Here is an 18058-nt window from a genome sequence, read left to right as displayed (position 1 = left end):
ATAAAACGGTAATCTTCAGACCCAGGACAGCATGACTAAAGCATAGTGTCTGTTACTCAGACTTGTCTTCTGGTCCAACCTCCAGTTGCACCCTCTTGTCTGAGCTTTATGGGGAAGAGGTTAAAATCCCATTGTCAATATATCTATAAAACATCATGGCCCAAGTGGCACTGCATGAGTGTCTATCTAAATTGAAGAGATGGGCAGTCTCCCCATTTCTGTAGAGATCTGGGGACTCCACCCACTGGAGGTTCCGAAAAATATGTTGGACTTCACTACTTGGGAATTCTAGCACATCCACGGCATAGGGGTGCAGGACCTAGCAGAGGGACAGGAATACCCAGTATAAATGGTAGTATCAAGATCAGGGGGATGGGAGGCTGGGTAAGCACAGCAGGAGAGGAACATAACAGTTGCCTGGATTTGTCCTTAAGCACAGATGAGTACCATTCTCTTCACTCTCCCAAGTAAAATAACTGAAACAAACCTCTAGAGAGTTGGGATCCTGCATGGGCAGATGGGGACAACACCCTGTCAAACATAGCTCACAGTCATTACCTTATCTGGCCCTCATAAGACCTCTTGGAGATGTAAAATTTGCTCTTCTAGCTAAGTGGTCTGGTGGTACTCTGAAGTTCCCATTTGCTTATAAAATTTTGTCAACAAGTATTAATTGCCCCAGTATTTTTAGAAATAAACTGATAAATACTGTTGGTTGCTTCTTTTCTTGTCATAAAGCTTTTATTATTTTTAGCAACAATAATGTGTGTTCATTTTAGGAATATAGAAAATACAAATAAGCAGAAGAAAAAATATTATAGTTCCACCACTGAGGAACTGTAGCTTTTGTCTTTCAGCCTTCACAAGTTTTGATGTGCATATATGTAATATACAAATGTACTCTTACCTTTCAAAAACATGATATTCACATATTACTTAGTGACCTTTTTCCATTTTATATCCTATCAGGAACCTCTTTTTGCAAATGAGTAAATCTCTCCTATTAAAAGAAAGAGACTTGTAGATCAGTTCAAAAAACGATAAACAATGAGGTGCAGATAAGAAGATATGCATATAAAACCCTACAAGAAACAGGTTAAAAGTCAAAAGATGGACAAAGGTATATCAGACAAGTGCTAATAAAAAGAAAGTTATATGGCAATGTTAATATTAGATAAAATAAAAATCAAGGTATACTACATTAAATAGGGGTAAGGGTGGTTTCGATTAACCTTCCAACGCATCACTATGAGTTTGTTTCTTACTCTTCTTATCTCATCTATTTCATCCACTTCTCTAAACATATCTTCATTGCTTAAATGCCTGTTGTGTATATCTTCTTTAAATTCCTGGAGGGACTGGATCAACATTTCTCTAAAAGTTCCTTTTGCTTTTTCCTCCTCCTCTGGTTCTTCCTCCTTCTCTGGCTTTTCCTCAGGCTTTGGCTCTTCCTCAAGCTTTGGTTCGCTTTCATTTTCTGGTTTTTCTTCAATTTTTTGACAGGGTTTCATCTTGTATCTGTCTGTCTCCCTTCCTTTCTTCTATTCTTCTTTCCTTCTTTTCTTTTCTTTCTTTTTTTTTTTATCCTGCTTATTCCTCTTTAAATGCAATTACATCTACGAAGAAAGGAGACAGTAAATCAAAGACTTGGTGAATGGACAGTGCTCTGGCCAGAGGTTTCAGCATTTGCTTTTTTTGATTCAGAATCTTCCGCCTGAGAAGCCCAGTCAACAATCAGGGCTTTCCTGACCCCGCCTCTTATCTCCACTTTCCACCTCCTCACCTCTCTTGTCCCTCCCTCCAGCATTTTCCAAGGCCGTCCTTTCCCCTCCCTGCCCTCCCCAACCATTTCTCTCAGACGGGCCCTGCGTTAGGACTCTGTGTTAGAACAGAGCAGGCTGGCTGGCAGGAAGAAAAGGAGGGAAGCGGGGAAGGAGGATAGGGGGAGGGGGGAGAAACAGTGGAGCCTACAACCTCTGTCCCGCCTTCAAACCCCTCCACCCCGAGTCTTTATAATGTTCCTTTCACCTACCGGGTACCGATCCGGTTAGTTTCCTCGTCCTCTTTTCCTGGCCTTGGATCGTGCTAAGAACAACAGATCTGCAGACAAATGGGAAACGGGAGGCGATGGTGGGGGTGGGGCGTGCGCTTGGTGGCTGACCAGCACTAAAGACCGCACACGCACAGCTTTCTTCATTTACGGTCTCCGTTATGGAAAGTTTCCCACCTTTTGTTTCCCCAGTTCTCCCTCTCTCCACAGTGCAAGTTAGACCATCTTTTCCATCAGACAGGGATTGGGAAAAGCAAATTATTTCCAAACTATCTTTAAGGCTGTGGCCGGGTTTGGGGAAGGATGGGTGTCGGAAAGTGGTCTGAGATGGCAGAGAATGATTAGTTTTAAACTGTCACAGGTCTCCTTGTCCTTCTCCCGGGAACTCTAGTCCCTTTGCCAAGGGTCATCATTTCCTGTAGACCTGGAGGACCTGGGGGTGGAGAGACGGACTTCCCTGAAACTCCTTCAAGTCTCTGTCCTAAACCAACCCGACACTAGAAATCCCCAGGCAATACCTAAGTTGACACCAACCTGCAAAATTCAGGCAAGTTGATTCCTTTCCCTTCCACTGGCCTCCGGCACAGCCGCCTGCACTGCTCAAGGAAGGTAGTACCCAGACGGGAACGAGGACCAGACTAGCAGGACTTCTGCACACGTCTACCCCTGGTCACATGAGATCTATGTCACCAATGAGCTCGGGTCCCCAATTTCCACTCCCACCAAAAGCGCGGCAGAAGTGGGCCCTCCCTCTGCTCGGTCCCCGCTCCCTTCTTTGCACATTTGGCCCTGTCAGTCTTTTCTGTTGTTGATTATCCCAGAGGGAAAAATGCTATTCGTCTTTCTGTGATCACCAGGGAGGAGCTGCATCTTTTCCTGTAGTTACTGAACTTTTCCACTTCTTTCAAGAATGCCTCTTTCTGTCTTCCGCTCCCAGGATGACTCCTACATCCATCGTCCCTCCCCCAGCCTCCATTTCATCTGCAATCTGGTCCCTAGCTGATGTGGAGCAGAGTGGGCTGGGCAGTGTTTGGGGGAAAAAAATGGAGCCTAGAACAAAAGTGAGGTTTTAAAATATAATTTCTACTTTATTCTTAATACTTATTTTTTAAGTAACTTTTTTTTATATAGTTAGAAAATACAAACTTAGTTTAGTTACATGAGTTAATACATGTACAGTGCTTAGAATAGTGCCTAGCATATAGTAATTGTTTTAAAAGTGCAAGGTAGTATTATTATTATATTAGGGTTTTATTTGGGAAAAAGGATTCAAAATAAAGAAAAGTAATGTTTGACTCCAGAGCCCTGGTGGTGGTGTTGCCAGGAAGATGTGCTGCCTGAAGAATCAATTGATCAATTGTCAGGTACACATTATGAGCCCAAGTTTCCTCATGTGAGGGAAGGGGAAAATAACATACAACTCATAGAACTGATCATGGGAAAGTCTAAATGATAACTATGAGCATTTGGCTCATAGAAAGTATGCAACAGATATTGGTTGCCTTTCAACCTCACCTCAGTTTTTAGTAAAAGTCACAGATTTGCCATAAAGATTGCATAGATCTTAGAGGTAGTATTTGAAAATAACAGGAGAAAACATAAACGTGTTTTCATTTTGTATAAGCTTTGATGCCCCCTTTTAAAGGAGAATAAAGAGCTGAACTGATCATGTAAAAACCCTCACTTGTTGTTTTATTTCACTTGCTTTTCTATCACATTATTATATCTTTTGGGAAGCATGTGTATTTTAGACCTAGAAAACCCAATATATAATGGTTTGGGTCTGCTGGACAGAAGGCTGGTGTGAGAGATGAGAGCTGTTAGTCCCAGTGCCAGACTTAGACTTGATTGCCTGACCCTCAGTAAAGTACTCTTCTTGTATTGACCTTACCTCTAAAAAAGGAGAACACAGGCAAGGTCTCAGAACTTTAGAAAGAAGCATAAAATTAGTAAAACATTTGAATGTATTATCCCTAGGGAAAATTAAAACATCTTAAATGGCAGCTGCTTTTTTTCTAGCTTTATGGAAATGGTTCCAGGAATACTGAAAAAGGAAAGATGCTTTGCTGCCGTTATCTCCTTTTATACTCCCAGCAACCCTGCAAGGGGATATTTTCATTTCCATTTTATATATGAAGAAACTAAACAGGATTTAGGCCATGTGCACAAATACATTACTTCCTTAGACCTGAGCAGAAAAGGCCTCTGCCAGAGGCCCCACTTTTAGAGGGTCCCCCTCTGGCTCTCCTTAGGATGCTGTCTTCCCCATGTAGTGAAGAGACAATGGGGCAAGATGTGCCCAGTTGGAGGTTTCATTCCTCTCCTTCTAGACCACACTCTAGGTCCCAGGGATCTTAGAATATCCTTGCCAAAGGACCTGGAGTCCAAATCTAAGGTCTATATGTGCCTCTTATCCAGTCTGTCCTCCTGAGAGTGGGCCACATCCCCTGTGGGTTCACCCCTAGCCAAGAGCTAGGGGAAGAATAGATGACACAGCTGGGAAGGCAGAGCCTTCTTCACATGAGGCCACTTGGAGAAAGGCTAAAGGGAAGGGGGACTGTCAGGTTAATAGGAGTTCAGAGAAAGCAATGCCTACTTTGGCCTGAAATAGAGAAAACCTCAAGGAGGAAAAATATGTTGACCTGGGTCTAAGAGGATGGGAAAGACCTGGATGGAGGGAGGTAAGAAGGGAGAAGTCCAATTTGATTGAACCCAGGTCCTTACTATTGCCTTACCTTGCCCTGTCTCATGCTTCCTTCCTGGGTAAAAGTTCATTTGCTTCTCCTTGGGAGGTCTTAAGTCTATTCATGGTGGCTGTGGTCTGAAAGCAGGTTCAGTGCAAGCACATCGTGACATGCTCTGCAATACCCCAAGGAACATTTCACTTATTTCCAGGTCATGGAATCTGAATCAGTCTACCTTTCTGGACAGTCTTAGGCAATTGCAATTAAAATATGCATCCCTTTTGAGCACATAAATCCATTCCTAGGTTTTCATCCTAGGCAAACATTTGATGGTAGTCGCAATGATTTACTACAACAAAGTTTGTAGACCTGAATTCCTACCGTCAGTCTTTTGGCTTGGACCTGAATGTACTGTACAATGAGAAGCCACAAGTGAAAAGTGGGAATGAAGGGGCAGAAGAAATGTTTCTAGGCTATAGCAGACCTACACCCAAGCATGTGCCCACACACGTGCACATTCTCACAACCCTAAGATTCTCCTGGATGATTTTTCTAGAGGATGAAGAAGGCAAACTTCATAATTCTGTTACAACAATTTGAACTGCACTAATAGTATATACCATTTAGAAGCAGAAAATGACCATTAGAGTATTTAACATAATTGCTTATGATAGGAACTATTAAGAAGCAAATTAAGTGTCTTACAATAGGGAACAGGTTAAATTAATTATGTATCAACTATATAATAAAATTCTAAGAAAACATTAAAATGAGATTGCTATGGACCAAATGTTTGTGTCCCCACAAATTTGTATGTTGAAGCCTAATTTCTAAAGTGATGATATTTGGAGGTGGGGTTTTGGGGAAGTAATTAAGTCTTGAGGGTGGAGCCGTCATGATTGGGATTAGTGCCCTCATAGGAAGAGACAGCATGCTTCCCCACTCTCTGCTCTCTGCCCTGTGGTGATATAACAAGAAGATGCCCATCTGCAAATAGGCCCTTTCCAGACACCAAATCTGCTGGTACCTTGATCCTGGACTTCTCAGCCTCCAGAATGCTGAGAAATAAATATGTAAGCCACCGGTCTATGGTAGTATGTGATAGCAGCCGAAAGTGACTGAGATAGAGATATATTTAGAACAGAAGAGAGAATTAATTTTTCATCTATACAATTAGAAAAGATGAAAAATATTGATTATACTCTTAGTTGGTGAGGATATAGGAAAACAAGTATTCACATGCACTGTGAGAACATAAAATACAACATTTTTGGAAGTCGTTCTGGCAATATCAAACCTTAAAACACATGTGCTTTTGGACACATCAGTTCCTCTTCTAGGAAATACATACAGAAATACTCCCATGCCAAATATGGTCATTGTAGTAGTTGTGGTAATAGATTTTAAAAAGGAAAAAAAAATAACCCATCAATGTTCCCAAAAGATTGGTTTAAGAAAGGTTTGATCATTCATACGATGGAATATTATGCGATCATAAAAAATAATAATGATGTAGAGTTACATTTACTCACATAAAAAAAAAATCCAACATACACTGTTAAGCAAAAAAGGCAAATTGAAAGTTAATACATGTGGTATTACGTATTTGTAACAGTATACATATATTTATTTTGTGTATTTAAGGTATGAATATGTAATTAAACTCCACTATAACATGATAAGTGAAGTTCACAAAATTCATTACTGCATAAGTCCAGGTTATATTACTGAGAGATGAATGGAATGATTGATGTGAGCCTATTTGGTCAGCTGGTTGCATGGCCCAAATTCATCAGGGACTCAGATGTGCTTTGGTGCCACAAATGGTTGTTCACTGAGCAGTCAGGCTTAAATATCATCCATCCATTTTACCCTCTCCCAATCCCTTATCACTAATCATGTTATATTCAGAGACAAGTTATTATTGGGTCTCACTGTATTTTTACATCATATTAGAAATGTGGATAATATATAGTGAATTAATACCATAAGATATGTTTGAGAATAAGAATTTAATTTAAAGGGAACTTTTACTTTCTATGTGTTGAATTATATATTTGAAATTTATCTATAATAGGCATGTATTAATAATTCAGAAAAATGTCTGAGATAAAACTTTGAAAATATGCAGAAGACATAAGTATCTGACAAATATGCATTGTTATTTATTGAAATACAAGTTTTATAATATATTGGTATGTGAAAAAAGCAGGTTACAAACAGTAACCAGCAGAGGATCCCATTTTTAAAAACAACATATCTACGTATATATATGCAAACATAGAAAATATTATGGAATAATATACATCAAAATATTAGAAGTGGGTATGATTGGGTGGTTGGTGGGCTTATGGATGATTTATATATTCTTTTTTCTACTTCCATGTAGATTCTTCTACATTTTCATAGGGGGTACATGTAACTTCTACAATAAAGAAAAGTTTAAAACCAGTATGATTTCATTTTATGATGTGTATTTTATATACTTCTCTGTAGCTGAGCAGGGTCTGAATTAAGGGCTTCCACTACCTGTTTGAGACTTGGGGTCTTTGCAATGGTTGAATCCCTCACAGTTGCTTCTCTTGCCCCATCCCCTCTAGGAAGAACTACATGTTTACAACTACTATGCATTAGAAATGATGCTTTCCTCCCCATCCTCTGACTATCCCTCCCTTCAGTCAAGTTTGAGATGGTCAAAGCTGTAGTACTCGGTTATTAACACGGGGAAGGAGGTATCTCTTAAATTTGACCTGATGAAAAATACGTATTTCCAGTAAAATAGTTTTGCTAGGAAAAGTAATATTGCTGGCAATATAGTATTTTAAGCAGATTATAAAATATTTTTCTTAGTTACCAATTCAACTTAAAAAAAATATGAATAGAAAAAGAGAGATTGTGTTTCTGGCTCTGGTCGACATGGTATTTATCTATAGTTCCCTGATTTTTTCCAGTGAAACTGTTCTATTTTTGCAAATAAAGACAAAAAATATTATTTAAAAGCAGATTATAAAATGATATATGTAAAATTATTCCAATTACACTTTTAAATACATATAGAAGGAAAGAAAACTCTCAAGAATCCACACTCAATTTCATTTATTTGTTTGCTCTCCAACATACAATTCATCCAATTACTTGTTCAACAAATATTAGTTAGGTGCTTACTAAAAGCAAAGTTTTTTGAAAATAAAATAAAATAAAATAAAAATTAAAAAAAAATTAGGTGCTTACCAGGTATTATCAACCCAAAACCATATGTCCCTTCCAGTCTTTTCTTCTCAATTATCACTGGACATGTTAGTACAGTAGAGTTGCATCTTAAGCTGAAGCTGGATTCTAAAGTCAGCATATAAGGTGAAATCCTACCTAGTCAAATTTACCTACTTCATAGCATATTGACATCAGTTGTAATTTTAGTGGGGAAAAAATGAAACAAAATTATTTAATCTTAAAAGTACCTAATAGTTTTATGGGAATATAGACTTTTTAAAAATTTCATGTTTATAATTTTTGTGCAAGTTTTTCACAGTTTTCCTGAATTATATACACAGAATAATGAAATACATACTTTTAAGATAACCCAGACTTCATTCATTGTTCACTGTCTCTCTCTCTCTATAATACAGTTATATATAAATAATATATATACAAGGGTACTTCAAAAACTTCATGGAAAAATAGAATTAAAAGACAATATGAATCTTTTCATGAACTTTTTGAAGACCCATTGTACATAAAACATATATATATATATATAAACATGTACAATTTCAAAATTGAAATATATATGAATATATCTCAGATCCAGGGTGAAGGCAGAGAGAAGGGGATGCATGAGAAGGGGATGCCACTGCTCTGCTTGAGAGTGGGATGAAGAATATATATATGAATATGAAATTTATTTACTATACCAGGACACTATACTATACATATTTTCTAGCTAACAATGCAATGTAAATATTTCTATGCCATTAAATATTGTACTTCACTTTGTTAAAATTAATGGAAATTTAGTCAATCTTTTCTTGTTTAATATTTAGTTTGCCTTTATGATTTTGTTATCATAACCTAAGCCTTCAGCAAAATCTTTGCACAAAACCATAATTATTTCCTAAGGAAAAATTTCTAAAAGTGAAATTGCTAGGTTTAAGAGTCTGAAAAATCTTATTTCTTTTTATGTGTATTGCCAAAAAGGCCTGCAATATAATTTAACCAGTTTACACGTGTACTGACAGTCCATGTGAATTATCTCATATAAAACGGATGGTATGTTTTTAAAAATATTCATCAGTTTGACAAGTGAATAAGAGTACAATAAGTTTTAATTATATATTTTGATCCCTAGTGAGGCTGAATAACATATTTATTCTTCATGTATGTGGTTTTTTTTTGGTCAGCACCCTATTGATATCCTTTCACAAGTTTTCAGATTGTTGTAACCATTGTTATTTTGTTGATTTTTAGGAACACTTTATTATAGATGACCAGTACTTCAGATAGTCTCTCTAGTTGTAAGGAATAGAGACATAGGCTAGTTCAGTTGAGGAGGAGCCCCGGTGAGAGTTTATGAGGCAGTAAAGAAAATGATGATCTCAAGGAAATCTGAGAACAGACAGCAAATTTTAGTAGATGTCTAGGATCCAGGACCTGAGCACTGTAGTACTCTGTCAGTAATTCGGCTCAGTTGCTTTCTCAGTCTCTTCTCCTGTCCTCTTTCATCCACTTCTCCCCCTATGTCTGATTTGTACCTCATAGCTTCAGCTTCTTAATTTCACCCTGCTCATGTTTCAGGCTTTCTCAGCTTCCTAAGGTACAAACCCTTTTCCCACAAAAGTGCATAAACACTGCTAGCCCCAATCAAGCACAAACCTGAATAGAATTTCAAGTGGTCTACACACTTCCCCAGTTGAGAACACCTGGTCTAGGTTAATTAATAAGGTTGGTGGGTTAGAGTTCCTTGGATACTGGCCTAAGCCTGGCTGAGGGGCCACTGTGGAGGACATGGACTGGCAGGCAGTGACTCTGCAGCAAGGCTACGCTCCTCCTGGGTTTCCTGGAGGTAAGAAGGCCAGAGGTGAGAGGCTTTGCACTCTGCATTCCTCGAACACAACATAACTGAACCAGTTATTTATGAAAATTAAACACTTCCTGAAGTGGAAAAGGTAAGAGATCATTTTTCTACAACAGGACATAAATAACACAACTGTTAATTTCTCCGGAGATTAGTTTACCAAACACTTAAAATGTTGATCTATTTTAGAAAAAAATAGGTTTTAAACCTCAAACTGGTAAGCATCTTTTTAAAAAGGTATTTGGGAATTATCACGGGAAACATTCTCTAATTGATAAATATAAACCTAACCAAATTATGAAGAATTCCCAATTTAGTAGAAAATCCTATTTTTTATTTCAAATTACTTTTCAAAGAGTATGTCTTAAAGACTGCAAACAATTATCATGTTTTAAAAATTTGCTTTTTCTTTTGTAGCCACGAGAAATATTTTCTGTTCAATATATGTGAATTTAGCCAAATAGCAAGGGGATAAATACCCCTCCTAAATATGTAAATATTGTATTCTTTAATGTAAAACGAAAGCATTTTAAATTAAAAACTGGAACAGAAAATAAAAGCACACAGAAGAAAGTTAATGTTCCATTTCCACTCCCAGTCTCCTTTCTTGATACCTAGCTTCCTGGCCATTTATGTGCAGGCAAGGGCCTTAGGGGAAAATAATGACTACTGGGAGAGGAAGGGGGGTGAGGGACCAAGGTTGGGGAAAATTCGAAGAGGGGAAAGAGATAATTCCACAGGAATTGTAAATGGACAATAATCCCAGGAGAAAATGCTGCCTCCCTCTGATGATTAGAGAAAGCGAATATTCTGTCCGGCCAACTGAAATGCCAAGGTGGAGACATCCCAGACCCAGGATGAAGGGAGAGGGGAGGGGGGAGGGGGTGCTGATTCTCTCTGACCCGGTTGTGAGTGGGAAGGAAGATTGGGAGCCTCAACTCACCTGTGACGTGGCCATCACATTACAAGAGTCTACCCAAGTCCTTTTCTTTCTGCCTTTTGTTTTTTTCTGACTAATGATTTCTGTTACGGAGGAGGAAAAAGTTCTGATCGAGGAATGAGGGAAAAGAAACGGTTCTGGAACGCCGCAGATTTGTTCATGCTCGCACAGCCTGGGGGAACCCCGGGACCCGGGACGGCTGACGACTGAGGGCAGAACCCTCAAATGAGTCAGGGTCTGTGTTCTTGATACCCCTTCCTTACCCAAGGTCCATTTTGGGTGGTCCTTGGGGCAAACGTTATACAATTATGGGTATGTGCTAGAAAGTTTTCCACGGATACTAGCCCCACTCCCTGTGTTCCACGCTCATTTTGGTGCAAATGATTTTGGTAGTAGGAGTGTGGAAATGAATCACGGTAGAGAGAAACAGAAACACGGAGGGTGAAAGTTCTATTTTAAGTAGTCCTCCCTCTCACGCACCATTGTGAGTGTTTATCGAGCAAGGAATGTCAAGGGCTGAGGATGGCTTCCAAGAAGGAGGACGGATAAGGAAGAACAAAGTTAGGAAACATGGTGCTGGGAGATGCGGGGTCGAGGAAGGGGCAGGGTGGCGATATGGTGGCGATATGCTTCAGAAGCAGCCCCGCTCCCCCAACCTCGGCCGTCTGCAGGTCTGCGGGGCTAAGTGTTGCTGCCACGTACCTCGGGGCGAGAAACGGGAAGAAGAGGAAACTGCTAAGGCAGGGCCGGGTCAGTACGAGGGTCGGTGGTGGGGGCGGGGTGTGTGTAGGGGCGGGGACAGAGCCCAGTCTGAGGCCCCACTACGGGTCCTCCGTTTTGGATCCTGCGTAGGCCAGGTGAAAGATCTACGGGAGAAATAGGAAGCTTTGGAGAAGGGAGGGGACAAGAGCGAGCGGGAGGGAGGGGCTCCAGCTGGAGGCCGTCCAGAAGGCTCAAGAGTCCTTTCTGGTGGGAAAAGCGCAATTTCAAAACCCGTTGATATCCAGGGCTCTGAATCTTGAAAGGAACGTAGTAGGGCCTCTGTCCTCAGTTCTGATATGTCCACCAAGCATTGTCTTTTCGCTAACATTATATCTCCTAGGAGTAATGGAGTACAAAGTGGAATAAGCGGGAGAAAAATCTCAGCATGGGAAATATCCTCCCTGAAAAAGGGAAAAGGATAAAGAAGGAGGGGAGCAGGCGCTTATGCAAGATGGAGAGGGAACTTACCCTTTGGGAGGGAGTGAAGGCCAGGAACCTGAAGCAAGTATTACAGGGTGTTGGACTCCACCTCCCCAAAATTTTACGGAGGGAGGGGAAGGGTGCCCAATAGGCTTCTCAATAACATTGAAATGATAGATGCAGATGCAGATGATATGTAACGGTTCATGAAGGAGATGAGAGAGCTAAGGCAAAAGATCAGGGCACTAAAGTTAACATATATTCCGTGGCCTTAATAGGGACCATCTTCATGAATTCATCACCTTCATGATGAGTTTTGCCTTATACCTTGAAAATTAAAGTTTTCTCTGAGGTTAATACTTTAAAACCCTGCTTTCTGTTTCTTTGCTTTTTCTTGATGTACTTTTGTTTATCCAATTGCTTCAAAACTTTTAGCGTTGCCAGCTTCCACTAGAATATTGCATTCACATCAAATCAACAAAACTTTCTTTGTCAGCAGAAGTATTTTACTAATTTCAATAGAAAGATACTCATTATGTAGTTTAAAGTAAAAAACAGCAGCAGCAACAACAACAACAACAAAAACAAGTTACAAAGCAGTGTGGGAATTTATGGTTGTTTTATTTTAAATCATGTATATATGTCATTTAATTCATGTATTACGTATGTTAATAGACTCGTAAAGTATTACGAGGCTACTTAAAAGTTCATGAGAAGATTCCTATTATCTTCTAATTCTGTTTTTCCAAGAACTTTTTGAAGTATTCTCATATACTAAAATGCCACTGTTTATATGGCAAAATTATGAATAATTTTAATTTTTTTCTTTTTGGAAAATGTGTTTTCTCAAAATTACTGTGTATTACTTGAATCCTTGAATATAATAAAATCAATCAAAGTAATGTGTCAATCAGCTTTAAAAAACAATGCCTCATTTAATAAAAACTTGTTAAAAGAACAAAAAAAAATTGGGTTAATTTTAGAATTTCTTTTTTTTAAAAAAAATTTTATTTTCTCGATATACATTGCTCCCCATCACCAAAACCTCCCTCCCTTCTCCCTCCCCCTCCCCCCTCCCCCCCCCAACAATGTCCTTTCTGTTTGCTTGTCGTATCAACTTCAAGTAATTGTGGTTGTTATATCTTCTCCCCCCCCCCCGGTTTTGTGTGTGTGTGTGTGTGTGTGTGTGTGTGTGTGTGTGTGTGTGTGAATTTATATATTAATTTTTAGCTCCCACCAATAAGTGAGAACATGTGGTATTTCTCTTTCTGTGCCTGACTTGTTTCACTTAATATAATTCTCTCAAGGTCCATCCATGTTGTTGCAAATGGCAGTATTTCATTCGTTCTTATTTAGCAATATAACCCTAATATTTATTACCATGTAATTACTTTGATGGGTCACCCTTCCCATCTACAAAAAGGGAATGCTATTTCCCTCCCTGGGCTGGTGAGTTGACCAGATGAGGTACTGAATGTGTGAACTCTGTTGGTTTAAGTCCATCCCCACTCCCCTGCCCATTCAGAACTGCAGACCACAGAAGACACTCACAGAAGGCTAAAGAATAACTAACTTGTGCCTAGTACCAAGTTCAGGCAGCTGAGAAGTGGGTGCCACCCTTCCCTGGATACTGTGATAGCTTCTGGACAATATTGCCACTTCTAGTCTTTTTCCTTCTGCTGACAGCTGTTGATGTGTTGAAGTCCTCAAGATGACAAAGCCTCACTGATTTCTCTGAGATTACGGTTACATTTATAAAGATGAGTACCAAACAAACATGGGTCAGTAACTGATACCTTAACAAACATCTTCATAAAACAGGCCTTTCTTATTTTACTTTCAGGTTCTCTGTTCTCTAGAGGATTCAGACAGGATTCCATTTGGGTGAAGGGTGCTGGGTCAAGACACGCATATGAGACTTCATTAATAAAGTAAATGATAAATAAAATGAAATGATGACTTGAGAAGCTGAAATTAGCCACCAATTACCTTAGTTATAATTAAAAGTATGTTGTTTACATATATTTTTTAGTAGTGGCAATTTCCAAGAATTGTTACCAGATGGTGACGACATTGGCTTTTTATGCCTACCATGCTCTTGCCAGAGATGACTTCTCTCTCAGGATGCTTCACAGTTCCTCATACAAAAAATTCTGGGCATACCCACCCACTACGGCAACAGACATATCCTGAAGTGTGTAAATTACAGAGATGTTCACCTTCTTAAATCAAAACTAACATCCCAAAACCTGATCTCACCCCTACATAAAAGAGTTTTAAATATTTTGTAAAATAAAAAAAAAAAATCCTTAAAAGTGTTAGAGATTACTCTTTTGCAAAACTGTGCCATTCTCATAGCAAGTACAGTCTTTGTCAAACTTATAATCCTAGTACCCATTACAATGCCTGACACATTATGAATGTTGAACAAATGTTCAATATGGCCATCACAACTGCAAGACTCTCAAATTTTTTGCTAAGTTTTACTCTTGACTAAAGATTAGCAGGCAAGTCTCTTCATTTCTCCAGAGGCAAAGAGCTGCGTTTCCAAAAAGTCTATTAGGGGAAGGATAACATGCCAAATTAAAACATGAATAAAATTTAGCATTATTTTCAAAGCATGTCACACAGACTGCCTGTTTCAGAATTCCTATCTCTCTTGCTGACAATGCAGACTTTGGAATCTCTCACGAAATTCCCAAATCAAACACATTTCTGACTGTGCCCCCAAATATACATAATTATCACACTTCCTAAGAGATCCTAACACTAACACTAACACTGGAGAACCACTGGTAGTGCAGTGAAAACAATTATATTGAGTACAGATATGCCTAGAAAAAGACTGATAGGGTGTACACCAATATGCCAAAGAGCCTAGCAATGCATATATCACAGCATCTGAATGGTCCCATTTTATGTTAGAATCTATTTTTAAAAATCTTTCAACATTTCTCATATTGGGATACATCATAAAATAGATGTGCAGACTATATGTGATGATTTTACTTTTTCTTAAAAAAGTGTTTGTGAATCAATGATGTATGTTACAGATATTGTAATCTAATAATCAAGAAAGTAAAGTGTATAAATATATGTGGATCTGTGGGTGTTCAAATGGAAAAAATCCATGAAAGAAGTTATGACTGATAACATTTGGGAATGGATGTGTGATTGAAGGTCATTTTTCTGTTCTTATTTTCTTAAATGCCAGTTTTTTATTTGAAAATTTTTTGTACAGTTTCAATCTATTTGTCATTAATAAATTCGGAAAATACATGTCATCATGTTAGTTTAAAATGTGCAGAATATAGTGATAATAATAACAATATTCATAACATACTTTTGGTGTGAACTATGTTCTAGACAGTGATATACAGGTACTAATCAATTGATTCCTCAAGAGAAACTTGTTTTTATTTTTTATATATTTTAAGTTTTATTTATTTATTTTTAATTGAAACATAATTCACTGTACATATCTGCGAGGTACAGCATTAAGTAGCAATACGTGTGTGCAATATGTGATCCTCAAATCAGGATAATGATTATATTTATCATTATACAATGTAATAATTTTTGTGGCCCTTTGCCATTTTCTCACTAACCAGTCCTCCTCTTCTTCCTTTCCCACCTCTGAATGGCCTCAATCATTCTCTCCTTTTGAAAGTTCAATGGATTATTGTGATTGTTGTATCTTTCTTTCTTTACTGTTTATTTGTTTATTTATTTTTTTTAGATCCCACTTATGAGGGAGAACGTGGTATTTCTCTTTCTGGGCCTGGTTTATTTTGCATAACAGTATTTTCTTTAAGTTTATCCATGTTGCTGCAAATGGCAGAATTTCATTCCTTTTTATGTCAGAGTAGTATTCCTTTGTGTATATATACCACAGTTTCCTTATCCAGTTGTCCATTGATGGACATTTAGGTTGGTTTCAACTCTTAGCCATTGTAAATAGAGCTGCAATAAACATGGAAGTGCAGGTATCCTTTTACATGATGATTTCTATTCTTTTGGGTATACACCCAGCAATGGGATTGCCGGATTCTGGGGCAGTTCTATCTGTAGTTGTTTATGGAACCTCCATACTATTTAACATAAGAGCTGTACTAATTTACAGTCCCATCGACAGTGTAGGGGGTTTCCCTTTCTCTGCATCCTCACCAGCATTTGTTATTCCCTGTCTTTTTGATAATGGCTAGTCTAACTAGCATGAGATGATAGCTCAGTGTGGATTCGATTTACATTTCCTTGATGTTTAATAATGCTGAGCATTTTTTTCTTGTGTCTGTTGGTCTTTTGTATATCTTCCTTTGAGAAATAACTCTTCAACTCCTTTGCCCATTTTAAAATATGATTATTTGTATTTTTACTATTAAGTTGTTTGAGTTCCTTGCATATTCTGGATATTAATCCCTTGTCAGATGCACAGTTTGAGAATATTTTCTCCCATTCTGTAGGTTGTCTTTTCGTTCTGTTAACTGTTTCTTTTGCTGTGCAGAAGGTTTTTAGTTTGATATAATACCATTTGTTCATGCTTTCTTTTGTTGCCTGTGCTTTTGGGGTCTTATTCATAAAGTCTTTGCCCAGGCCTACTTCCTGAAGTGTTTCCTCTGTTTACTTTTAATAGTTTTATAGTTTCAAGTCCTATACTTAAGTCTTTAATCCATTTTGAGCTGATTTTAGTACATGGTGAGAGGTGAAGATTTAGTTTCATTCTTTTGCATATGGATGTCCAGTTTTCCCAGCACCACTTATTGAAGAGGCAGTCTTTTCCTCAATATAAATTATTGATGCCTTTGTCGAAGATCAGTTGGCTGTAAGCATGTGGGTTTATTTCTGGGTTCTTTATTCTGTTCAATTGGTCCATGTGTCCGTTTTTATGCCAGTGCCATGCTGTTTTGATTACTACAGCCTTGTAGTATAATTTGAAGACAGGTAGTGTTATGCCTCTGACTTGATTTCCTATGCTCAGGATTGCTTTGGCTATTCAAGGTCTTTTGTAGTTAGGATTGCTTTTTTCTATTTCTGTGAAGAATGTCATTGGTATTTTGGTGGGGATTGCACTGAATCTGAAGATTGCTTTGGGTAGTATGGACATTTTCATAATATTAAATCTTCCAATCCAAGAGCATGGAAAGTCTTTCCACCATTTTGTGTCCTCTTTAATTTCTTTCAGCAGTGATTTGTAGTTCTTGTTGTAGAGATCTTTTGCCTCCTTGGTTAAGTTTATTCCTAGGTATTTTCTTTTTCTGGTGACTATTGTAAATGGGCTTGCTTTCTTGATATGTTTTTCTGCCAGTTATTACTTATGTATTAAAATGCTACTGATTTTTGCTTGTCGATTTTGTATCTTGAAACTTTACTGAAATTGTTTATCAGCTCTAAGGGTTTTTGTAGAGTCTTTATATTTTTGTATGTATATATCATGTCATCTGCAAACATGAGCAATTTTACGTTGTTTTTTCCAATCTGGATGCTCTTTATTTGTTTCTCTTGCCTGATTGCTCTGGCTAGTACTTCCAATACTATGTTAAATAAGAATGGTGAGAGTGGGCATCCTTATGTTGTTCCTGTTCTTTAGCTGAAAGCTTTTCTCCATTCTGGATGATATTGATGGTAGGTTTGTCATATATGGCTCTTATTTTGTGAAGATACTTTCTTTCTATACATAATTTGGTGAAACCTCTTATCATGAAGTTACGTTGAATTTTATTGATGCTTTTTCTAAATCGAGTGAGATAATCATATGGTTCTTGTCCTTGATTTTGTTGATGTGATGTATCACATTTATTGACATGCATATTTTGAATGATCCTTGTATCTCTGGGATGAATCCCACATGATCATTTTATATATATTTTTTGATGTGTTGCTCTATTCAGATTGCTAATTTTTTTTTGAGGATTGCATCTATGTTCATCAGAGCTATTGGCCTATGGTTTTCTTTCTTTGCTTTACCTTTGTCTGGTTTTAATAACAGGGTTTGGCTAGACTCATAGAATTAGTTGGAGAATGTCCTCTGTTTTAATTTTTTGAAATAGTTTGAAGAGAATTGGTATTAATTCATCTTCAAAGGTTTGGTAGAATTCAGCAGTAAATCCATCTGGGTCTGGGCTTTTCTTTGT

The 18058-nt window shown here is 38.0% G+C and overlaps 1 protein-coding gene across 1 annotated transcript; it reads right to left on the bottom strand.

The window, feature by feature from the left end:
- Positions 1-774: 774 nt before the first annotated feature.
- Positions 775-2672, bottom strand: TCEAL9 (transcription elongation factor A like 9). Its single transcript, XM_063084380.1, has 3 exons — positions 2585-2672; positions 2033-2100; positions 775-1616 (listed from the first exon to the last, which is right to left on the bottom strand). Exon 3 carries the CDS (start codon positions 1509-1511, stop codon positions 1197-1199), a length of 315 nt encoding a protein of 104 aa, XP_062940450.1. The 5' UTR covers positions 1512-1616; positions 2033-2100; positions 2585-2672; the 3' UTR covers positions 775-1196.
- Positions 2673-18058: the final 15386 nt, after the last annotated feature.

This window comes from Cynocephalus volans, chromosome X (genome assembly GCF_027409185.1).
Source record: "Cynocephalus volans isolate mCynVol1 chromosome X, mCynVol1.pri, whole genome shotgun sequence".
NCBI classification, from domain to species: Eukaryota; Metazoa; Chordata; class Mammalia; order Dermoptera; family Cynocephalidae; genus Cynocephalus; species Cynocephalus volans.
This window is presented reverse-complemented; position numbering and strand designations above follow the sequence as displayed.